This window comes from Myotis myotis, unplaced genomic scaffold, assembly GCF_014108235.1.
Source record: "Myotis myotis isolate mMyoMyo1 unplaced genomic scaffold, mMyoMyo1.p scaffold_m19_p_2, whole genome shotgun sequence".
Lineage (NCBI taxonomy): Eukaryota > Metazoa > Chordata > Mammalia > Chiroptera > Vespertilionidae > Myotis > Myotis myotis.
Window position 1 is genome coordinate 146,686,746 of NW_023416324.1, and position 26,308 is coordinate 146,713,053.

Sequence of the window (26,308 nt, forward strand, 5' to 3'; positions counted from 1 at the left end):
CACCTACCTAGTGGGATAATGTAGAGAATAATGACATAAGTAGTGTCCAAACGTGTTAATTCCCTCTCTTCTGTCATGCCTCAAAACAAACAAACAAACAATAACAACAACAAAAAAACATACACACACACAACCGGCGGCTTAGCACACCTGGGGGCTGTTTCCTCCTCAGTGTAGTACATTTTATTTTATTTTCATGTAAACTCATTAGTGAAGAGATCCCTGTATTCTTTCTAGAAAGACTGGAGATCCCTCTTAGTCTAATTTAAAACTTGATTTCATTGTTTAGTTTTAAATGAGGTTTCAGTATTGATAAAAATTTAAATACCACAGTAGGGAGCATCGTGGGATTTTCTCACGTTACACAAAAACTTAAGAGCCTACCAGTTTCAGATCAAAAGCCTAAAAGCCTCAGACACCCCATTTCCTGTTTGTAACTGAACAGAGTACACACCAAAGATGTTAAGAAACAAATGAGAGAAAAAAACTGAGGTAGAGAAAAAGACACATTTCACTGCTACACTTCTTTGACATAACAAAGCAACGTTACTTGGAAACAAAGGTCTGTGGGAGCATTTTTAATCCATGCGTTTACCTTATGGCTGCATAAGGATTTCTCTGAAAAAAGAAGCATGTCAGGTAAGTGGCATTTTTAATTATTTTGTTCCATTCCTATGCCTAAAATTTCACTTAATAATTTCTGAGTCGCCAGCAAGTACACTTAGGATTTGGAAAATAAATTAGTTTACACATTCTTTTCTTTTTTTAAAAAAAAATATATTTTTATTGATTTCAGAGAAGAAGGGAGAGGGAGAGAGAGATAGAAACATCAATGCTGAGAGAGAATCATTGATCAGCTGCCTCCTACATGCCCCCCTAATAGGGATAGAGCTGGCAACCCAGGCATGTGCCCTTGACTGGAATAGAGCCCGGGACCCTTCAGTCCAAAGGCTGATGCTCTATCCACTGAGCCAAACCGGCTAGGGCAAGTTATTTCACATTATTTCTTAAATGCGAAATAACCTTTAGTATAATTAGAACATATTTTTAAATCTACTAATGAATATAAGTCACTATTACTCTTAAAAAAATTTGGAAGTGTTTTATAATATAAAGCTAGTTGTAGCTGGGTTTTAAAAAATAATTATGACACTTAAAGGACTCATTATTTTAAAAGAAACTTTCATTGACCACTACACTTTCTTCTTCAATTTAGTTCAGTTATAAAGTAGGTTAGAAGTAACCACATTCTAATTCTTTGTAGCTTAGAATCTATATTAACTCCCCAGAAATCAATCCAATTGTTAACATTAAGAGAGATGATAATTTTGTAAAGGCCAGTGTAAATTCCATCACTTGTGGAATGAAGTTGAATTCACATTGATTAGCTGTGTCTCTTCCATGTGGGTGGTTCATCCCTCTTTTATTATTTTATTTGCTTTCTATTTCTTTAGTAAAAAATCCCTCATGATATGAGAAAATATGCATGTTTATTAAGGGTGAGAACTGTGAATATATATATATATATATATATATATATATATATATATATATATATTAAGGAAAGAAATTTACGTAGTTCCCATTTCCTTAAAAAAGAACCTGAAGGTAGTGCATTGTATTTCCTTCCAATTTTTATTTCTTTACATTCTACATGGTTTGCTTTTCATAACTGAAGTAATAATGTACATAAAATCATAATCCAGCTCTTTTCACAAACATTATAACATAATTATTTCCCTTTTTATAATAATTTCTGCTTGATTATTTTACATGAATGCACAAAATAACATCTATTAGGTTAATTATAGTTTACTTAGTTACTTGCTTATTATTGGACATTTATGTTGTATCCATTTTTTATATTTTTTAAATGACAGAAAGATGAGCATCTTTATAGCTTTTTCTATATTTAGGATTATCTTTTTGGGCAATATTTCTAGAACCGGGATTACTGAGTAAGAGGTTGTGAACATTTTATGTCCCATTTTTACCAGATTGCTTTTCCAAGAGCGATGCCAAGTCACTCTTCTAGCAGTGCTTCCCCTTAATAGGCTAATCTAATGAAAAACTCTTTACTAATTAAAAGCACAACATGTAACCCATTGTTTAATATACATTACTTTGATTATAATGAGGTTGAACATTTTGCATGGGATTTTAAATTGTTTATAACTCCAGCATTTGTAAATTGTCTGATCACATCTTTTGCTTAATTTTTGTGCGTATAATACCTTTAATGTTAATTTGTATGAGCTATTTATAACAATATCATATCTGATAATTTCTGTGAATTTGTTTCCAGTGTTTTGTTTGTTGGATTTTAAAATCAATTGATTGGATTAGGTACACAAGGGTGTGTAAACTGACATACAGTTTCCATGCCTTTCATCTTCTGCAGGGTTCACAGATGATCAAAGAACAAAAACAATTGTCCTGGTTTTGCTAGTGTCCTGCAAGAAATGAATGCAGCAATTCTATAAACAGTTGCCATGAGCTAATGGTGATAGGGAGTTGGGGGAGGCCAAAGTCAGTGAATATGACATTCAGCTATTTCCAGTATTAACTAATGGTAATTTTATAAGGGATAGGGTACAATTTCCTCCATAGCACTTTGAAATTTAGATTTTTCCTTTGGTGTAAGGCAGGAGCTCCTCCATTAAGACCTACAATTTCACAGAAGAGACAAAAAAATAAACTATTCATCATAAAAGCTCATAGATCTTAAAACAAACAAAAAGAAAACCTAATGTAAAATAAGATGACAATCAGATGATATTTTTTACATTGAGATAGGTAAAGTAAAAAAAGAAAATGTTTGAACACAACAAAAAAATGAAATTTCTAGCTAATTAAAACATGTATGAAAATAAAAACCCAAATCTTCCCTTTATCTCCTACCTACATGCCTTGTAGTCACTGCATCAATATATGTGCTGGTATAATAATTTTTACTGTGTCTCTGCATTCAAACAAAATCAATATTAGCTGAGTCAACCCCTTTGGGCTATCATTAATATAGTTCAAACAATGATTCACAATGTAGTTACATTGCTGTTTTCTATAAAAGAATTTTCATGGTATTTGTTCAATTTTCTTTTCCCATAAGCCTCAGTTATCTTTTTGAAAACAATGAAAGCCTTTCTTTTAGAAACTAGGTAGGTAGGAATGACTTATGACTCATCTTTTAAATTCAGATCTTCTTTAAAATAAAAGTAAGTTAAACAACATGTTTCATTATTTAATTTAGGTAGTTTGGCAATGATGTTAAGGAAAATCAATCCAAGAAAAATTGTCACTTAGAGGTCACAGCTGAGAAATAAAATGTCCACAAATTGCTAGTTAATAATAAATATTATCAATCAGTTTCCAGGCATTTTTAATTTCATTTAATTTTCTCAGCCTCCTAAATTAAAAAGAAAAGAGAAAAAATTAACAAACCTACTTAAGACAGTAAAGAAATATAGTAGTTTCATTTTGCTGAATGAAAGTTTCCACACACCCATGCCAACCTCAGAGGGTCTTACCAAGGTGCTTCTCCAATAGGAAACGATAAGTACATAAGATGGAGAGCTAAATACATGAAGAGAGATTCATCTACAGCAGGAACTTAGGCATTACTGCATTCCCAATAGGATTTCTAAAGTTTATCAATCCCAATTAAGTTTCATTATAAAAGTGACTATTGTCTTAAAATCTGCCATCCACCTCACTCTCATATGTATGCTTTCCTCGATTCTATTTAGTAAGAATTGCTTAAGAGCACCCATGATGTACTAAAAGGAGGGAACCTGGATGACACAGAGATGGGGATCTGAACTCCTGTTTTTATCAGTGACTTAGGGAGTGAGGGTCAGTGATTTGCAGAAAGTCACACAACTAGTGATTGCGCTCGTTCACTTTCTCCAGGCTGTTTGAAACAGACATTCCAAATGAGCTATATGAATATTGGCCTCTCTTCTGCGGCCTCTCTCAGACATACACCATTCGCTTCTCAAATAGTCCTTTGTTTATAATATCATTTAAGGTAGACAGCTTTTAAAATTTGCATTGAAGACATTATCTCATTCACCTGAAAGCCTAGGGCTGGATTTGAGAATCCCTCCCAGTGCTACTGTCTATCACTCTCATGCCTCTTAGTGACGGGGTAATGGGGATGGACAATGGTGGGGGGGGCCTCTGTGGATGGTGACAACGTGCTACATTCAAAGAGTCATGAAGGTGCCGAGTGCAGCACCAAACCATCTGCACAGTAAGAAAAACTCATGGGTAGAATCTATGGGAATTGTTAAATCAGAACTTTTTCTTTGATCTTTCTGGGGTGCTTAAATAAATATAGACATTCATGGAATGCCAGGAAGTGATAGTCACTGCTCTGACAGAGTTTATAAACCAAGGAGAGAAACCATCAAGAGAAGCCATAACCTAAATACTAGAAGCTCATACACTTATCTCAGTATAGAACCCCTGAAGGAGAAACAATTAAGGCATTATATTTATTGCTTTTCTGTTGGTACTTGTTTAAGTAAAGGCTTCTGTATGAATCAAACCTGCAAAGCAGAAGGCATTATATTTGCTTAGCTGAGCTTCCTTCCAGAGCACACGTAATTGAGAATTTTAAATATAGTGCCTGCCAAGTACTATTGGCTTAAGGGAATCAGAGGTCTTATAATTAAACCTCTCTCTCTTAGCCTCTGGCTGTTGAAAGCTAGATAGAAACTTAAATCATGGTTTTCCTAGTTGTCATTGCCTTTGGCTTTTTAACAGTGTAAATAGCTCAACTCAAATTATATGGGAGTTCTTTTTAGATTGTTAAAAGCTATACAAATGAAAGTAATTATAGTTAATGAATATGATACTAAAGATTGCATTTGTTGGGCAAGAATTTTTGAGCACTTTGTGCATTCAATATTATGAGATGGACTGTCTCTACTGAATAGATACCCACATGTATTGAAAATATTCATACTCTATATGGAAAATAACTGGGTAAGGGAGGGATGAAGTGGTGTGTGTGTGTGTGTGTGTGTGTGTGTGTGTGTGTGTGTGTGTGAACATTTATACAAATCTTGCCATTTAAGTTGAAAATCTTCACCATTTAGCTACTCAAAATCTTCTCATCTGCATGTTTTTGTTTTGTTTTTCAAAATAGGGGTATTTATTGTTGGCAATCAAAGATTATGAAACACATTAAGAATGTCATGAAATGCAAAGCTTCTAAATGAAAATCTTCCTATGTAAAACTCAAATTACATTACAAAAGGGAAAAAAATCTTGGAAAATAAGAGGTCATTAGGAATATAGACTCCTAACATCAAAGGAAAACTGGAGACCATGCTAACCATATTCTGAACGTATAAGAAAGATATTTTTTTTCTGTTTTCATAGTTGGAGGGTGTTCATTTAACAAGTCAAAATAAACATAGTATGTACTTAAGGTAAAAGTTGAAAAGAAGAGAATGAAAGCACACTTCATTTTATGCTTCTTAAAACTATTAGGTAGTCTGTGAGATTATTTCTGCTCACCCTACCTCTTATGTTATTAACATCCTAATTTTATGCAAGCATATATAGGGTGGGGCAAAAGCAGGTTTACAGTTGTTCATATGGAAAATAATATAATGATTAATAAACAGTAATGCAATAATAAACTCTGTGTTTCAGTTACTTACAACTGTAAACCTACTTTTGCCCCACCCTGTATTTCCTAGGGTTGCAGTTGGGCTTATATAATTTACCTCAACTAGTGGTTTTTTTCTAAATGTCTTTCCCAGAGATTATACTGACTCTACTGGTAATCAAAGTCCCCAATGATTTTTAGAGCAAAAAATAAATTTTTTTATTTATAGTGGTGACTGCCCCCATCAATCGAATAGGATAGCTAGCTGTTAGCACCAACTAGTAATTGTATCATGCTTCCTGGGAAAAACAAATTAATTCTTTGTAGGTTTTTTTGGTAAATACAAATTCAAGGCAGAGAGAATTAGGATTTGTTGATAACTTTCAGCAAAGCCACAGTGGCTTAATGAGTTACTCTTCTCTCACAAGTTCTATTTCCCAGCTTCTGGAAGGCCGGTCCTTTCTCAATAGCATGGGAGATAAAAGAATATTCAACTTGTTTTTCTTGGGTTGTGGATATTTCTAGACCTTAATACTTGATCAGAACCTTTCTGTTGGTCCTGGTCATTACTTTACCCTTCTTTCACTCTACCTTTCATTTATTTGGTCAGTTGACACAGGTTTAGTGAGCACTAACTTTGTGCTGAGTAGGTTGCAGAAATGATTGCAGGAGTCTTGCTAGGCATAAGATAATAATAAAAAGAAGAACAACAGCTAATATTTGTTGAACATTAAATATTAGTGAAACATACTACTCTCCTAATCTCATTATATATCTTAATTCACTTAATCTCCATAATAATAGGTACAAGGGAGAAATGAGGCATGAAAATAAAGATAAATATGATAGTCTTTCTGCCCTTTGGGAAGTTAAGAGACTACTGGGGACCTTTATGTATATATATAAATTGATTATGCTAATATGTAGTCAATTGAATTGCAGAGGGATACAATAGGATGTCATTTGGTGAGGAACAAGAAGCTTCAAAGGAGTGAATGCTGAAAAGAGAAGGTAGTCTTGAGGAATAGGACTAGGAATTCAGATTGGTAAGGGAAAGGTATTTCAGGCAAAGGACAAGTAAACAGAGACATAAAGACACAAAATGGTAAGTATGATATCTATTAACAATTGCAAATGCTTTGGAATGATTGGATCATTGGGTGGTATAGAAGATAAGTCCTAAAAGATGCCAGAAACCTAAAATAACATTCTGAAGAAATAATTTATGATAAGAAAGAAAAGAGTAATATCCTCTATTTTTAGGGCAGAAATAGGAACAGGCACCTTCTTTTGAAGGATCTATGTCATTGACTCCGGAAAGAAGACAAAGAGCCAACTTTCTTCAGAAATCACAGAGGAGGGGAGTGTATGAAGACAGTGTGTGGAAGGATAGAGCTAGGTCCTGAGTGGTAGTTGATGTAGTGTGGGTTAACCAAAGAGCCATAAACAAAACTTCAGGGCCAACTGAACTAATAGGAAAGAGGGCAGACTGACCTGAGAATGGTCTGTTTAGTATTGTGTTTTAAAACCTTGGATATCAAGATATCAAAATTCTTTAAGCTGTGTACATCCTTTGATCCAGCAATTCATCTTCAAGAATTTTTACCAAAAAACAAACTAAGGTGAGCCCTAGCCAGTGTTGCTCAGCGGATAGAGTGTCAGCCTGGGGATTGAGGGGTCCCGGGTTCGATTCCAGTCAAGGGCACCACGTACCTCGGTTGTGGGCTCCTCCTCAACCCTAGTCTGGGCCCTGGTCGAGGCTCCTGTGGGAGGCAATCAATCAATGTGTTTCTCTCACATCTACATTTCTCTCTGTCTTTCTTTCTCTTCCACTCTCTCTAAAAACCCTCAAGAAACCACAAACAAACAAACAAAAAACAATGGAAAAATATCCTTGGGTTAGGATAAAAAAAAAAACCAACTAAGGTAAGTATATAGTTTTAGCTGAAGATATTTATCACAACACTGCTTATATAACTAAAAATTAGAGTCAACTTAAATATCTTTTCACAAGGGATTAGTTAAATAAATTATGGAAAACCCATACAGTGGAATATAGGGCAGCGAAGTAAATGGAAGCATATATTGTTTATAGGAAAAGAAGCACACTATGAAACTATTGGGGGTAAAGTAAGTAATAGTAGAGTCAGCATAATTAAAACCCAAGTCTTCACCTGTAAAAATTTCTGCACAGAGAATAAGTTTGGCAGTATACTAACCAAGGTGTTCATAGTGATTGTCTCTCGATAAGATTATGGTTAATACTTATCCTTTTGTTTTTGCTTATCTGAGTTTACTAATTGTTTTTTAACATTGAATATGGATGATGTGTATAATGTGTCTGGCTTCTTTGTAACAATTACAGCATATTTATTTAAATCTCACCAAATACCTGTGGAGAGTGAATGAATACAGTCTATTTTGGCTGCCTGAGTAACCTGAAATGGTCATTGTGTTATATTGCAATAGAAAATATAGAGTGTGCCCTCAGATTGCTTTAAAATGTGAAAGAATTTAGAATGGACCTAGACTGTGGGTCTTTAAATGATATGTGCAAGAAGAAAAGTATTTAATGATAAAAACAATTAATTTAATCATAGAAGTCAGAAATTAATATTTCTGTAAAATTTCTGTATCGTGACAGCAAAGAGGGAAACTGAGATCCATCTGGCAAGTGAGACAGCTTGCTGGTCCCATTTTCCACAATTATGTTAAATCATTATGATTATTATCAATGAGGGGTGGGGGTCAGTCTGTCCCTGAAAGCGTGCTTTAAAAGTTCCCTTTTACACAGCAATTCTATTCTCAGGGACCTCTTTTACAAATAACCCACATAAGCACAAACTATCTGTACAATGACTTTCTTGCATTTTGTTTATAGGAGAAAAACATTTAAAACATCAGAGCATCCATCTTAGAGAAAGGGTAGATGAATTAAATACTGTGGAATTCTACGTAGCTACTAAAAATTAACATACTAGCTTGGTAAAAATCCCCATGTTTTTATAAAAAAGGTCAATTAGTATAATATTAGTGTTCCATTTGTAGAGGACCTTGGGTGTTATTTTATATATTAGTATTGCTGGAATTTTAAACATTTACACTCAGCAGGCACTTGCATTTTAAAAAAATATGTAATTAAATGTAAATATCAAATAAGTAATTCTAGGAATATATGCAGTATCATGAAGGAGAATTATTAGTATATTTCAAATAGTTAATAAATATTATATTGTAGAATTCTCATGAATATTTATAAGATTATGTTCTTGTTGAATAAATTAATCCCCTCCAAACTTTAATGTTTTTAACCAAATTAATTAGTAGGTCTACTGCAGAAGACTTCCAGTCTTCTCTATTTTCTTATACCAGTGGTCGGCAAACTCATTAGTCAACAGAGCCAAATATCAACAGCACAACGATTGAAATTTCTTTTGAGAGCCAAATTTTTTAAACTTAAGCTATGTAGGTAGGTACATTGTTATTAACTTAATTAGGGTACTCCTAAGCTGGCCTTTGCTAAAAACGTCCTCAGTCTGATTGAGGTACGTTCGCTGAGGTCGACCCTTCCAACTGTCCCATCCACACTCTTCTTGTATACTTGTTTCAGATAGAGGAGTATGGATGGGAGAGTTGGAAGGGGTTGACCTCAGGGAATGTACCTCAAAACAATGTACCTCCCCCACCGACCAACCCGACACTCCCCACTTCTAACGCCACCTCTTCACAATAGACTCGCCCAGGCCGAAAACCGACTTCTGCGCATGGGCCACGCGGTATTTTGTGGAAGAGCCACACTCAAGGGGCCAAAGAGCCGCATGTGGCTTGCGAGCTGCGGTTTGCCTACCACTGTCTTACACTTTCTGAAATATAAAAATTATCTTAAAGAAAACCACACATTTTCCTACCATTATCAGTTACCTTTTCCTATGAATTAATTCATTCTTAAAAGAGTTTTATAAATCATATACTATATGTTTGGCACTGCAGAGTAGAAGGCAGAAATTGTCCTATTCTTTGTGGAACTTACAGTACTTTGAACATCTAACATGGTGCAAAACTAAAGAGGCGATAAAAACCACCAGGATTTGCTGGTGTTATAAGAGCCACAGACTAGTTCAAACAAAAGCAATGCATATTATAATAAATGATATGCAAATGATATGCATATATGTATATGTACATCTATATCATAAATTCATATGTATTTTATATATTTAATCATCTATGTTTATGTTCATTTAAAAAATAAATGATGCCAATAAATAAAGTCAACTAAAATACATAGGACCACTGAGGGCAGTTTAAGAACCATGGTAATGTCCAAAAATATTCAAAGAAAACAATCAGCAATTCAAATGTCAAATTTGAGATAATGATAATAGAGCAGCACAAAAAACATTTGGGTTTAGGCATTGTCAGGTTGATGATTTAAAGACAGACTAGGGAAGCAAAATGAATTTCCCTCCTACTGAGGGTTTCTTGTTCTGTTTATTGTGTCTAACATCGGTGTTTGGATTTCTTTGAAAGGGCCTAAGATGGTTGCTTATTCTGGGTAGTCACAGAGAGTTGGGACTGGAAGGAACATAATCCCTGTTGTAGCTATTTACACATTGCATTTCCAATTATGTGTTTATACATCCATGCCCTCAGCTCCCTGCCCCCAACTAAATAGAGATTTCCTTGAGGGCAAGATGATATTTTCTTTATTTTTTATTCCCTAATATCGGGCATAGTTCCTGGCACAGAAGAGATGTCTCATTAATATTGGATGAATATATAAATATATGATAGTATAGAATCACAAGCTACTATTTTAGGGTCAGCATTCACATGGGTATATCACTACTAAGATAATTAGTATAATTATATATGTATATTATAATATAAAGGCTGATTTATAATAGGCTCATATATATTAGGTTAATATATAATTATATATGTAGTTAATATATATAATTATACATATATGATATATAATATATTTAACATATATAATATATACATGTATTTAAATATATACAGAAAGAAATAATTTTTATATAGGTTGCATAATATATATTTTATGTAAAATCAAACTAATTATCTTAGTAGTCATTCATATATATGTAAAGGTTGCCATAAATAATCAAGGGCAACTGATAGGCAATAATATCCCACAGAACCCCCATTATGGCTCAGGAATGAAAAAAGAAGCCTTGCAGATGAGAAAGAGAAGCATAATCAACTCTCCATTACTCATTCATGAGGATCTAAATAATATGAGAAAAGCTCTTAGGCCAGTCTTGACACTGGGTTACTGTGATTTCAGAATTATTGTTTTATCCCACTATACAGAATCCTATATTACTGGGAATAATAAAAGGGAATAAGTAGTTTTCAGTAAATAATGAAAGCAATATACTTGCTTTTATAGTCTAGGAAAGAAAGAAAGAAAGAAAGAGCAAAAATACAGCAAACTATGATTTTGGGTAATTTGGATAGTCTTGATTTTTGAACCAAAGTTCTTATAATCAGCACCAGTTGTTAAATTTTAGTAGCTAGACTAAAAATCTCTTCTATGTCATTAACACTAAGAATGCTTCATTTTGCCCATGCTGAATTTAGGGACCTTCACCAATACCCATTTTGAAATCTGTAGGAAACCTTTGGCTTTCAATGTTAATTAATTTCTTGGCAGAGGATTTGTCCTTCATTGTGAATAAATACAATAGTTTTAATTGTGGAAATACCCAGTTCAAAGAAAAAAAATAGGTAAGCAGTTGATATATATGATATATATGATATATAGATATAGATAGATAGAACAGCATATTTCATTTATTTTTTAATTACAGTTGACATTTAATAATAAGTCCAGTACCTCTATTAAGGGTATGTGTGCTTTGCTTTGCAGGAAACTCTGAATGCCAGTATTATGTCTGGGCAATTATAGCCTCCTTGGTTTTAGCTCTGGTTATATCACTGATCTTCAATGTTTCCCACTATGTGGAAAAGCAGCGACAAGGTAAGACATTTTGAGAAACAGCCATATGGGACCTGCTTGAATCAAAACTGATTCACTGGAAAACCTACAGAAGAAAATTTTATAAAATATTATGAAATAAGATATTTTTATCTATAGAAAATCTACTTGACACATTTTCACCCTAAGGGTTATCTTAATTTAAGAATTCAATCATAGCCTTTCCTTTTTGGCTCAGTGGTTACAGCGACGGCCCAGACGGCCCAGGAACTGAAGGGCTGCGGGTTCAATTCTGGTCAAGGGCACATACCTCCATTGCAGGCTCGATCCCCATCCCCAGTCGGGGTGCATATGGGAGGTAACCAGTTGATGTGTCTCTCTCTCATCAATGTTTCTCTCTCTGTTTCTCCCCCTCCCTTGCACCCTAAAAATCAATGGAAAAATATTCTTGGGTGAGGATTAACAGCAACAACAAAAAAGAATGCAGCCATATTAGAAATATTGAAGACTCCCAATCTTCATTTTATCTTTGCCTTAAGGTATAGAGTAGGAAGAGATTGTCCTAATAAAACATGTTTTTCCTTCTCCAATTAACCTATAAAAGTAGTCTATCCTGGAACAGCCATAAAGCTTCTCCCTGACACATGATGAGAAAATTGAAGACTGGCTCTTTCAGGTTCCACTGGAGCCTACTCAAACTTCTCAGCTGGTGTCAGGGCCTCCACAGTGCAGAAGACTCTTTGGGGATCAGAAGGAAACTGAACCATGGGCTTGTGTTTAAACACTCCTAGGGCCTAGGAGGGCAGGTTAAAGGGACCTGCCACTGTCAGCTTTTCTTTGCAACAAGCTGAGCAACAGTTTTAAACCTATGAATTTCACTCTAACGTGCATTATTGTAATAGGGTAGTGCCCAAAAACTAGCAAAATCTTTGCACAATGTGGGCATTCAATATATGTACAATGAATGCATGAATTGATTGAATGGGTAGATGGATGGATGATGGGTGGATGGATGGATAGAAAAATAAAAATGTAACTATTTTTGGGTGGGGATCTTAATATTCTAGAACCAACAAACTATTAGGGGCAAAACATTTAAATGATAATAAACAAATAGAAAAGACAAATACATCTTCTTTTGACAGATGAAAAGAAATAAAATGAAATTAACCAAAGTAAGTTAGACACATGTGACCAAGAAACACAGCATAAAGTTAAATGAGAACGTTGGTCAGATTCTGAGGAGAGTCCTTGATTCTCTTAGGAGTGTCTTCTCCATTGCTGCTAACAAATGCACAATATGAAGAGGAAGGCATCATTGTCACATGGGTCTGAAAGAAAAATGAGAGGTACTAGAAAATGAAGTGGCATAGCTGAGGTCACACATCTATTTAGTAGAAAAATCAAGGATAAGTGCTCAGTTTTTCTAATTCTCTGTCCAAAATGGCATCCACCAGCTCGTGCTGACCGAATGCCCTCAGCCAGAAACCCTACACTCTTTTAGGGTCTCTATTACATCATTTCTATGCTTAAGATGAAATTCCAGACAAGCAACGCTTTTTCATTAGCAGTGATATTAGTAACTACTTTTAAAATCAAATATTTTTCAAAGTTTATATCAGATGCACAAATGACCCATCATCAGACATCTTCTTTAAAAAGTTTCCTTCCTTTAGAGAAAGAAAATGAGCTAAGATTAGTACTTTTCTTTATTAGTACAGTAGCTTAAAATGAATATATTTTAAATTTTATTAAAGTGTTTTATGAATGCAGATAATATTTTCACCCGAGTTAGAAAAACTGAATTGAGAACTATAGATGTGAAATAATTGAAGGGGGAAGCCAGGACAGCAATATACATCTGAACTAGTGCTCTTCTCTTCCACTGACTCCAGTGGCAATCATTTGGAGATTTGTGTGGGGCCAGAGAAACATGTGGGTTTTCCAATTCTCATTTTTGATAATTTATACGTTGAAATTTATTTATCCATATCCATACCATTTTGCCACCATACAAACTCCTTTGGGGAATTGTTTGCTTATCATGGTTAATTGATCACTGCTAAAAGAGTAGCAGGTTTTAAGTTTTTTAAAGACAGATGTATTTTTATTTCTTCTCAGTACAAATCCTTACTGCCTCTAGCATACTGTTAGAAGCACCTCTCACCAACACCAGAGAGGTGTTACTGGACAGCCCCGAGTTAGTGGAGAGGGCTGTTCCCAACCTCATATAAATGAATTTATACGAGAAACCTTGCCTGCATAGTGAAAAGCCACTTTATTAAAGCATGCACCTTTATTGAAAAAGCAAAGCAAGCAAACCTTTACAGCTGGCTTATGAGCACAGATGGGCTCTAAGCTAATTTGAAGAGCAGGTTGGGTGGGGGTCCGAGGCGTTATATACCTCCTGTTTATAGGTTTCAAAATTCCTCTGCTGAATATCTTGGTACAGATTAATTCTCAAGGTCCCTATTTACTTTGTTGTGGACTTCCCGGAATTCATGAAAAGCACCTGGCAACTTCATCTTGCCAAGTCTTGAAACTGCTGGCTTCTCTGCTTCAGGAGTAAAACTGCCTTTTTTTTCTTTTCCCCTTTCCCCTCCCTTTCTGCATTCTCTCATTAGGGAGGTCTTATTAACCATATGCTCTCCTGTCCTCGGCTGGGGAAGATAATGGCTTGTTAGTTAAAAACTGGCTGGAATTGCCCACACTGTCTAGCCTTGTTTTAACTTTCTTCTCAGTTTCCCTATTCCTCCTGCCCTGGAATCCTATAACAATACCATAAGTAAATCTATGGCCTTAAAGCAGTATAGAGGGAAATCACATTTTTAAAAAAACAGGAAATAATAAATTACATTCATTGATGTATTTTAAAAAGTCAGTTTCAGTCACCTCAATTGTTTTTAGCATCCTTGCTTTTAAGTCAACCTGATAATAATTTAGAACTCTGTTTTCCTGGGAGATCTTATACAAGCAGTATAAGTTCCCAGAGTTCCAGTTTCCTTATCTACAAAGTGTCGTAAACATCATCTTCTAGACTATAGGGTTCTTGTGAGAATTACACAGATACAGTAGTCCCCCTTATCCAGGAGGGATACGTTCCAGGACCGCCAGTGGATACCTGAAACTGTGGATAGTACCAAATCATATATGTATTATATTTTTTCTCACACGTATGTACCTATGGCAAAGTATAATATTTATATTAAGTATAGTAAGGTATGAATAGTAATATAACGATATAGAAAAATTACAATAAAATAAGGGTTATTTGAACACGAACCCTGTGATACCATGGCAATCGATCTGATAACTAAGAGGGCTGCTAAGTGACTAATGGAATGGGCAGGGAGTGTGTACAGTGTGGATGGGCTGGCCACAGGGTGATTCACGTCCCAGGTGAGACATAGCGGGACAGCTCGAGATTTAATCATGCTACTTGGAATAGCATGTAATTTAAAATGCATGTATTGTTTATTTCTATTTAATATTTGTGAACCTCAGTTGACTGTGGGAAAGTGAAACCACCAATAAGGGGTGGGGGGCTGCTGTACCTCATCACAGGGATAGGTACTTAGTAGGTGGGTCCTGGACAGGGTACAGCCCACATCACCATTCTTGATGGCCTCCGTGCCTCTTTCCCTCACTCCACAAACATTTGTAAAGGAGTTACTATGGGCACATTTTATCCCACTTAATTTTAGTGCCTGTTATTTCAGTGAACATGAGTTCTTCTGGCTTCTCTGCTCCCACCATCCCTATACTCTCTAGCTCCCATCCAGCTGCCATCTCACGTCCTGTCCCCACCTCTATTAAACACAGTCACCTGAGTTTTAGCAATAACTGTTGTGTTCATTTAAGTCACAGGTTCATCTTAGCGAATTTTCTGTAGGTTTTCAAAGCATTGGCTCTAAACATTAGCCTATTGCAAATTATTTTATTTGAGATGCGATGTGTCCTCCTTAGGTGGTGCACACAACCCTGGGTACTTTATTAGTGTGTAACCTAAGATTAGATTTGGAGCAATGTTTATGCTGAAAGAATGCCCTTCATTCTCATCCCCTCTCCTTTTTCTGTCTGTTGTCCCTTTCTATCCTCCCCAGCTTCTCCCAAATATTAGTTAATATCTGCCTATGTTCTATTACATTTGAACAAATAGCATTATGTTTCTTCCCACCCAGAGATTCCAGGTGGATTTGGGATTAGCTCCTTGTTTTGTTTCTGCCAGACAGACAGAGAGACAGGCTAGAAGAGATTCCATCCCATTAGCCAGCTTTTCTGTCACTTGGTCTGGGAATGCAGTACCTCATGTAACTTTCTTTTTAATTTAATATTTTTATTGTTGACACTATTGCAGATGTCCCCCATTTTCCACCCTTTGCTCACCTCTACCCAGTCCCTGCTACCGCCCTTGGCCCTCCCCACACCATTGTCTGTGTCCTTGGGCTATGCATAAGCATTCTTTAGCTAATCCCATCACCTTATTTTTGCATCTTTGTGCTATATTTTTGTGGTTAAGAAACTTGCAAAATATAACCCCACCTTGGCAAACAGTCAGTGAGTAAGTTCTGCTAGTGTATTAAATAGTTTACAAAAGACAATCTCTATCCCAGCAGCAATATAGTATCTACACATTCGATCAGATAGACACGATAAGCCTCTCCTTGATGTTTTCTGTAGCTGTGCTGGGTAGAAGCTTTGAAATGGAGTTCTTCCTTCCATGCAAAATAAATCTTTCATTTTTATGTAATTTTTTGTCCAAACCTATTAGGATGGAATATGTTGTGTGTGTTTTTCTGATAGAACTGCATTCATTGTTTTCCTCCTTTAAAGCAAAAAAATAATCTTTATCCAGCCTTTCTTCTCTGTTTGAGGAGGATAAACAAGTGTATGGTTTGCTAGTACGTCAAAGTCCTATCAGTATATCTCCTGTTCACTAGAAAATTATGCCACACTTTTCACATTAAAATGTATCAAGGATTTTTTTATTATGGAGTTTCAGCCATGTGCTATTGTTCTGGTTGTTATGCATTGTGCATGGAAGGGTGAACACTATGCAAGGGAAAACATAAAAGCAAATGTTTGCTCACACCCTCTCAGCTCTGAACCCAAAACAACCAAGTGTTTGTATCTGAATCACAGGGCAGGATTATGAAAACTCACCCAGCTCTTCTCAAACAGAGTCTTGCCAATGTAACTGCTTTACAGCAAAATAAAAGCTGTTTTTTGTCTTACTGATTATCATTGAGATGACAAGGTAGCTTTTAAATCCTTCCAGTTATTTGTAAAGAAACTTCTAAACCCTCAGGACAGAGGAAGCCCTTTCAGGAGCCTGAGCTTCCTTTCTCCTTAGCTGGAAACTCCAGACTTCATTACTACTCCCCTCTTTGAGGAGCTCATATCCTACCCAGTAAAACTGAAAACTCCTTACTGTAAACCTAAATCCACACAAGTCCTGAGTGTCCTGCTCCAGATTACACATTGAAATCCCAAGAGTAGCATGGAATGTGTAGTGTCCTTGAACTTTTTATTTTTTATTTTTTGAGTTCTTCCATTCAGAGTGCTTCTTCCATACAGCTGGTCTTGCCACACAATTTTTTTTTTTTTTAAGCTGTGACTTTTTTTTCTTTCATGTTTTATTTTAGTTCTCTTTCCTTTTACCTAAGCATCACATTATTATATTGTATCCTTTACATAATTGACTCTACTTCCTTTTTCCCATAAAGCTTTTTGTTCTAAAACTATTCTTTGCATTTTTTTTCTATAGAGCTGTTCTCTTACACATTATATGAACAGACTTTCCAGGCATCAGCATCATACTACAGCCACCTCCACAGGAAAACCCACATTAGCTTTTAGTTTGTTTGGGGAAATATTTGTACTCCATATCTATTTTTCTTATTCTATTTAAGTAATATCACTCTTTATTTTTGTTTTCACATTACTTTTTATCATTTCTTTCAATTTAACGCTCAAATGGTGACAGCCCCTCTGCCAAAGGTGAGATTTGGTGATTCTGGATCAAGTTTTACTTATATTTTACTTATTACTTTTACCAGTAAAATGGCATCTTAACTATATCAGTTGTTTTCTGCTAATCCATTTAATGAAGAAACTTCCCAATTCAAATCAGCACAATTAAATTATGGATTTAGATTTAGAATGTATAATATTGAAAATTAACTTTGACATTTTCTATGTCAAATCATTGCAATTTATTACAAAATTTATTTATCTTCTACATCTGCTTCCCTGGCATAGGCATTATTATCCTTACTTATGGGTAAAATGAGAATCTGTCTTAAAGTGATTTGCATGTGTTACATGGCAAATGCATCAAAGAACTGTTACCTAAATCCAATGTCTTCTGATTTCTCACCTTAAATTTATTCCATGATACATCAGGCTATTCTGTGTATGTACTTTAACTCCAGAAAAATATGAATAGTTACTGATGACTTGAATATAAACATTCTGTCATATAAAAAAATCAGCACATACTTTATATTTTCCAGTTTATAATTTTCTGACTTATGTTAACTATTTTTTATTCTTATGCTCATTGATACTGTTAGTTTCTCAAGTTTCTGATTTTGTTGGGCTTCCATTAACTGTGGTTTGTGCAATAGCAAGTGCTTCTCCTATAGCTATGTGCTCTCATGTTGACAAAACTAATCTAAAGGTAGTTGAAAACAACACCATCTTTTATATGCAGCTCATGGTGGGGCATTTCTTATAGGCTAGAAGAGTATTGTGGATATATCCTCAATGGATTACCTTCATCATTTTTCGTCCAATAGCTGCTTAGTTTTGCAAAAACTTTCTGCATTTGATCCTTCACAGAATTATTCCAAACACACTGACACGTGACATGTCCATTTCATCCTCCAATGTAATGATTTTAATATGTTCTTCCAGTAATGTTTCTCTAACAGTTAATGACCTCTCTGGAGAATAACTTAACTTTGCTGCACATAAATCTACCCAAAAAATAATCTTTGTAGTTTGGTGATTCATTCAATTATTTGGAAATGTTTGTGCTAGTTCCTTACCAATACACAGCGTTTTTCATATGTTAAAGCTGAAAGATCACTATTTGGTTACTACTGTGTCTGAATCATTGTCAGAGACTTAGATAATACTGTGCTTCATTTTTATAGGAATAACTTCTGCAAGATTTTGGCTTTTATTTAATACCAAGTTAAATAATAGATAATAAAAGTATAATAAATATCATATTATATACATTCACCCAGCTCAACATCAAAGAAAATTTATTGATGAACAGATAATACAAACTTCCTTAATATTGATTTTTTAAAAATCCTTACCCAAAGATATGCTTATTGGCTTGGGGGGGGAGGGGAGGGAGAGAGAGAGACAGAGAGAGAGAGAGAGAAGAAAGAACATCAATTGGTTGCCCTCCATATGTGCTACCAGGGGCTCCAACCTGCAACCCAGGTATGTGCCTTGACTGGGAATCGAACCTGTAACCTTTCGGTATACAGGACAACACTCTAACCAACTGAGCCACCTGGCCAGGGCCAAAATACCACTGTATTGTTCTTAATTATTGAAACTGTACTCTGAATTGGCCTTAATGTTCCTCAATAATTAATTATAAATGCCTTTCACCAAAAAGAGAAATTCTTGAGACTATTTTAAAAGTTTTAAATACATATATGTAATTGTAAATAAAAATACTTCCTTTTATTTGCCTTTGAACCAGTACCTTCAAGGTTCTACAGTGGGTTACTTTCTGAGAATTGACACATCATTTTTTCATGGTTTTACAATCCTACATCAGATCTCTGATCAGTCTTGTTACTGTAGACCAGTGTACTATTTCTTCTAAAAGCCATTTTACTTCATGTGATTTTTATTAAATTTATGGTGACATTGGTTAATGAGATCATATAGGTTTTAAGTGTACATTTCTATGATACATGATTTATATATTGCATTCTATACCCACCACCCAAAATCAAATAATCTTACATCACCACATATTTGGCACCCTTTACCCTTTATTAACCACCCCCCAATACTTTCTCATCTTGTAACCACTCATTGTCTATGTGTATGAGTTTTATATCCCACATATGCGTGAAATCATATGCTTGTTAGCTTTTTTATGACTGGCTTATTTCGCTTAGTATAATATTTTCAAGAGCCATCCATGTTGTTGCAAATGGCAATATGTCATCTTTTCTTATGGCTGAGTAGTATTCCATAGTATATATGTACCACATCTCTTTATTCAGTCCTCTATATAAAGACACTTTGTCTCTATGTCCTGGCCACCATGAATAATGATGCAATGAATATCGGGGTGCATGTATCTTTTCAAATAAATGTTTTTGAAGTTTTTTTTTAGATAGCTTCCCAGAAGAGGGACTGCTGGGGCACACGGTAACTTTATTCTTAATATTTTTGAGGAACCGCCGTACTGTTTTCTATCCTGGCTGTTCCAGTTTACATTCCCACCACCAGTGAAGGAGGGTTCCTTTTTCTCCACAACCTCTCCAACACTTATTTTTACCTATCTTGTTGATAGTAGCCATTCTAACAGATGTAAGGTGGTATTTCACTGTAGTTTTGATTTGCATTTCCCTAAATAGTGAAGCTGAACATCTTTTTATATTTCAATCGGCCATTTGTATGTCTTCTTGGGAGAATGTCTATTCAGGCCCTTTGCCCATTTTTTAATGGATTGTTTGTTTGTTTGGTGTTGAGTTGTATGAATTCTTTATATATTTTGGATAATGAACCCTTGTCAGAGCTGTTATTTGCAAATATCATCTCCCATTCGCTTGGCTGCCTCTTTGTTTTGTTGTCAGTTTCTTTGGCTGTACCAAAGCTTTTTAGTTCGATATAGTGCCATTAATTAATTTTTGCCTTTACTTCCCTTCCCTTTGGGGTCAAATTCATAAAATATTCTCTACGACCATGGCCCATAAGTTTAGTACGTATATTTTCTTCTATGTAATTTACTGTTTCGGATCTTATATTTAAGTCTTTGATCCATTTTTAATTAATTTTTGTACATGGGGACAAACTGTAATCTAGTTTCATTCTTTTGCATGTGGCTTTCCAATTTTCTCAGCACAATTTATTGAAGAGGCTTTCTTTTCTTCATTGTGTGTTTTGGGCTTCTTTGTAACAAATTATTTTCCCATAAACATGAGGTTTTATTTCTGGGCTCTCAATTCCATTCCATTGGTCTGTGTGCTTGTTTTTCTGCCAATACTATGTTGTTTTCTGGTATCAGATCTCTATGGTATAATTTGAAGTCAGGGAATGTGGTACCTCTGGCTTTGTTCTTTTTTCTCTGGATTGCTTTGGCTCTTTGGGGTCTTTTGTGGTTCCATACAAATATGACAATGTTTTTTTTATCTTCCCATTTCATTGTGTCATTTTCAATCTTTTTAAATAATGCTTTGTAGTTTTCGTATATAGGTTCTTCACATCCTTTGTTAAGTTTATTCTTCTGTATTTTATTTATTTTGTTGCAATGGCAAAAGGATTTTTTTTTCATTTCTTTTTCTGAATTTTCATTGTTAGTATATAGGAAAGTAGTGGATTTTTTGTACATTGACTTTGTATCCTGCAACTTTGTTGTATTTGTTTATTGTTTCTAATAGTTTTTCTGTTGAGCCTTGAGGATTTTCTATGTATAGAATCATGTCATCTGCAAAAAAGTGACCCTTTTACTTCTTCCTTAACTATTTAAATACTTTTTATTTCTTCCTCATGCCTGATTGCTCTGGCTAGGACTTCCAGAACTATGTTTACTAAGGGTGGTAAGAGTGGGCATCCTTGTCTTGTTCTGATTTTAGAGGAAAAGCTTTCACTTTTTTACCACTGAGTATGATTTTATTTTTTCCTTCTTTTTTTTAATTTTTTTTATTGATTTCAAAGAGAGGAAGGGAGGGGGAGAGAAAGGTAAAAGCATTACTGATAGAAGAGAATCATCAATTGGCTACCTCCTGCATGTCCCCACTGGGGACCCAGCCTGCAACCCAGGAAATACGCTCTGACTGGAAATCAAATGTGACCTCCTGGTTCATGAGACAGCACTCAACAACTGAGCAACACTGGCCGGGCACCACTGAGTATGATTTTAGCTGAGTGTCTCTCATAGATGGCCTTAACTATATAATGATACTCTCCTTCTATATCCATATTATTGAGTGTTTTAATATAAATGGATGCTGTAGCTTATCAAATATATTTTCTGCATCTATTGATAAGATTATATGATTTTAAGTCTTTCCTTTGTTAATGTGGTGTATTACATTGATTGACTTGTGTATGTTGAATTATCCTTGTGCCCCTGGAATGAACCTCACTTAATCGTGATATATTATTTTTCGGATATACTGTTGTATTCAATTTGCTAGTATTTTGTTTAGGAGTTTTGCATCTGAATTCATCAGAGATATTGCTGGCTAGTTTTCTTTTTTTAGTATTATCCTTGCGAGGTTTTTGTATCAGGGTTATGTTGGCCTCATAAAATATTTTAGGAAGTATTTCCCCTTTAGCAACTTTTTTTTGGAAGAGTTTTAGGAGGATAAGTATCAGATCTTCTTTGAATATTCAGTAGAACTCACTAGTGAAGCTATCTGGTCCTGGACTTTTATTTTTGGGGAGGTTTTTGATGGTGGTTTCAATTTCCTCACTGTTGTTCAGTCTAGTTAGATTTTCCATTTCTTCATGATTTAGTCTAGGAAGGTTATATAATTCTAGGAACTTACTCTTTTTTCTAGGTTGTTGAATTTAGTGCCATATAGTCTTTCCTATTATTCTAGTATGACCCTTTGTATATCTGTAATTTCTTTGGTAACTTCTCCTTTTTCACTTCTAATTTTGTTTATGTGAGAATTTTCTCTTTTTTCCTTAGTGAGGCTAACCAGGGGTTTGTCAATTTTATTAATCTTTCAAAGAACCAACTCTTTTGCCATTATGTACTCTTTTTGTTCTCTATTTCATTCAATTTTGCTCTAATTTTTATTATTTCTTTTTTTCTGCTGTACTCTGTTTCTATTCCAAATTACCAAGAGAGAAAATGGACTATGATTTACCCAATTCAGAGACAATCTTTATCTCTATTTCAATCAGTGGTGGCCAAGTGGTTTGAATAAATATATTAATTGACATTGAGGCTAAGTTCCCCTCAGAACCCTCTCTAGAAGACTTAAAAAATGTATGTCCAAACATTTATTTATTTTGTCTATTTTGAATATCTTTCAGGTAAAATATACAGGCACTCTGATTACTACATCCCCAGGTATGTAGAAAATGAGTTATACATTGTGATTCCCAATGAATAAGGGAAAGTAACAAATGCAATATTGCTTATAGGTTTGGCTCAGAGAAATTGTATTTGGGCTAAAAATACAATTAAAAGTGAATTTTAATTACTTTTATTCCCATCTGAAAATTAAAAGCTATAGCATTATTATCTGCCCTAATTACTTAGACATCCTGAGCTAATGAGAGAGATGGGTGAAGAATGGAGTGGGACTCTAACCTGTTATCTACAGAATGATCATCAATTTCAAGAGGAAATATCCTAGGTTATAATTCAGATCAGATTGTAAGAATGTAGTCTATGTATAAAAATTGTGTGGCCCTTAAGAATTTATGGTGAAAATAAATCTGGCAATACCTAATAAAATTTAAGGTATGCTTACACACAAATATTGACTAGAATGTTTCATGATATGCTGTTTTTAAGGTCAAATGTCAATCACTAGAGAAATGTGATCAGTCAACTCTAAAATAACATGCAGTTATAACTTACTCTCTTTATTACTTACTTAGCTAGTTCCAGAAAATATTGTATAGTATGGTACTTTTAAAAAAAGGTTTATAGTGTGAGGCATAGTAAAGAAGTTTCATTTTCTTAGTATATTCTGACCAAAATGTGTCATTAGATTGGAGATTTCTCTTTGGGAATTAAAAAAAAAAAACACACAAAACTAAGTATAGAGAATTTCCTTGAGGACTCTTCAAGACCTTTCTGAAATGGTAGACTGAAAGGCTGAAAGGTCTTTCAAAAACACAGAGCTTTATCACTAGATAGAATAAGATTATAAACTTTTTGTTGGCCTCTTTTTCCTTCCCCAAGTGGAAATGTCTATTTTGGAGGCAAATGTACACATGCGCGCATGCGTGCGCGCACACATACACACACACACACTCACACACACATTGTTATGAGTACTATTAGCCTTGGATTCTATAACATGAGATAATTTTCATGTCATTAGCTCAAATCAAGAGTAATTTGCTGACTTGGTTACAGCAATGTATCAAAGACAATCCTACATAGCTATGTATAAATAAATCTGATGATTGATTTGATACTTGTCATTTGAAGGGTAATTAAGATGCAATAGGATAGAAAATCTTGTGATTTGATCATTTTGCTAAAGATTGGATCAGTAGTTTGGGAGAATGATAAGAGTCAGAAGGGAAAATTGGTAAAATACCCATCTCAAAACAAGCAGGCTCTTCGTTGTAGGGCAAATGTAGAAAAGAGGCTCATGCGCTTATAACATTCATTTATTTAAGAGCATTCATTCAATAAGTAAGAACTTGGCTAGACAATAGAATACAAAGATAAAAAGATGCAAAATCCTTCAAGGAATTAAAAATCAATCTATTGTAGTATATCTTCATTTAGGCAAAATTTGATTATACAAGCACATTTTATCTATAAAAAGTGGTTGGCATGTTAATTCACACATTTGTGTATATACTTCTCAACTTGCCTATTTATGATTACATACTTTGGAAGCCAAAATTACCCATGACTTTAAACAACATTTATACAGTCATGGAACCCAAACATATATCTGCCTATTCAAAGAAATATCTATTAAGCAAATCAAAGTAACACTTACACAAATCAACTTCTAATAGACCCCTGAGCTTGCTCTTTCCTCAATCTGACAACTTTCCAGCCCCTCAAAATGGCTTTATTTAGTTTTGTAGAAATATCTTTCATTTTTACTTGGATATTGGAACCCTATATTTTTATCATAGATTTTGGAACCGAAAAGAACAATAGGGATTAAATAGTTTAATATCCTTGATTTATAAATAAGGAAATTGTAACTCAGAGAATTTATGCCCAAGGCCACCCAGGCATAAGTAATGATATTTTTTAAAATTGAACTTAATTATTTAATTTACTTAGATAATTTAGGAATTTTTCTACAAAGGCATTAACAATGAAATAATAGTAAAATATAAAAAACAACTTTAAAATGTAAACTCGCGAAAATAGAAAATTTAGACCCTAGTAAAAAACAATACTATTTTAAATTTTGGAGTGTCATTTAATGTGCTTATTTGTTAGAGGACTATTTCAGACATGTTCTGAGCAATTGAGAATCTGATCTGACCCAAAACTCAGAGATGCACTGGCCTCTAGGATATAAGCTTATTAATTTATTTTTAGTAGTAATTCATCTTCCACATAAAACACTGCCACACATTTGTGCTTAAAGTTCAGTAGATATTTGCAAAAGACTGATGCTATTTGAAACTGATAAGTAAAATGCATATATCCAGACACATATATATGAATTTGCTAGGCAACTGCTTCTGAATAATTTTTTATTTAAGATGATTAATAATCTGAGACCTGCCTATAGACTCAGGGCACTGCATTATAAATCACATCTTATTTTCTTTCATAGTGAATGAAATGATGTTCATTTTTTTGGATATGATTTATCATTTGCAGATTGTATCTGCTATTTGTGTGAGCTTTGAAAATAAATGGATTGTCTTATTAAATATTCTTCACCTTTTGCTATTATATTCTCTGAATAGCCAGAGAAAAACCATGAGCAGTGTCTCCTCCATATCCCAATATTAAGCTGCATTGAATTACTGATGGAAAGAAAGGTTACAAATGAGTTTCTTTTATAAGATAAAAGCCAGCATCTGGACTTTCAAACCATTTTATCCAGGTATCATTTGATCTGTAATTTTTTTAAGGACATCTACTTGCGATTTACATATATTCTGTCTTCTTTCAGAAGCATGGTGAGTAATATAGGTGTTAAGCCTTGAGATAAGAGTTCTTTTTTTTTTTTTTTTGATGCAATTCCCTCCAGCTCTCCGTGATATGTCATCTCAAAGTTAAAGCAGTTGCTACTATTTTATGAAATGTCACTCTCATTGCCTGGTAGGTCTTTGTTCCCAGACTGCTATTATGAAAGCTGGTCACCAGGGCCATCTTTACTGTCTGGTGACAATGGTGGATGTCTGCTGTATTCCTAATAGGATTACTCAGATGAGGCTGTAAGGAAACTTAATCAAACATCAAGAGCAAATAGGGCTTTAGGACCAGACTTGCATTACAACGCCAGCACTGCCAGCTACTGTCTGTGTATCTTTGGACAATTTACCTCTATGAGCTACAAATTCCTTATATGCACAGTAGGCATCAAAATAAAATGCATCTGAGGGTTCAGTGAGCACTGGCATAAAGAAAAGCTTTCATAATTGGTAGTTATTGCTGACATTACACATAAAGTTAGGGAAAATACATTAGTATTTCTGAATCTCAGGCTTCTCATCTGTAAAGTGGGGAATGATAAGAGTATTTTGGCAGAATTTCCCTGGGTCTTTAATACAATGTATGTGACACATAGAACAGCATCTGGATGTAATAGGCAATCAATCATTTTATTGCATTTGCC

General features: G+C 34.6%; 1 protein-coding gene across 2 annotated transcripts in view; it reads left to right on the forward strand.

Annotated features, from left to right (window-relative positions):
- The first annotated feature begins 409 nt into the window (after positions 1–409).
- LOC118677073 (T-cell receptor-associated transmembrane adapter 1) overlaps positions 410–26,308 on the forward strand; it is a 32,764-nt gene continuing 6,865 nt past the window's right edge. The window contains exons 1-3 of one of the 2 annotated variants that reach the window (XM_036351843.1): positions 410–639; positions 11,517–11,627; positions 22,839–22,875. In XM_036351843.1, the coding sequence (XP_036207736.1) occupies positions 633–639; positions 11,517–11,627; positions 22,839–22,875 (155 nt within the window). In that variant the 5' untranslated portion in view covers positions 410–632. The remainder of the gene's footprint in view (positions 640–11,516; positions 11,628–22,838; positions 22,876–26,308) is intronic. The other variant, XM_036351844.1, reaches the window with a different exon arrangement.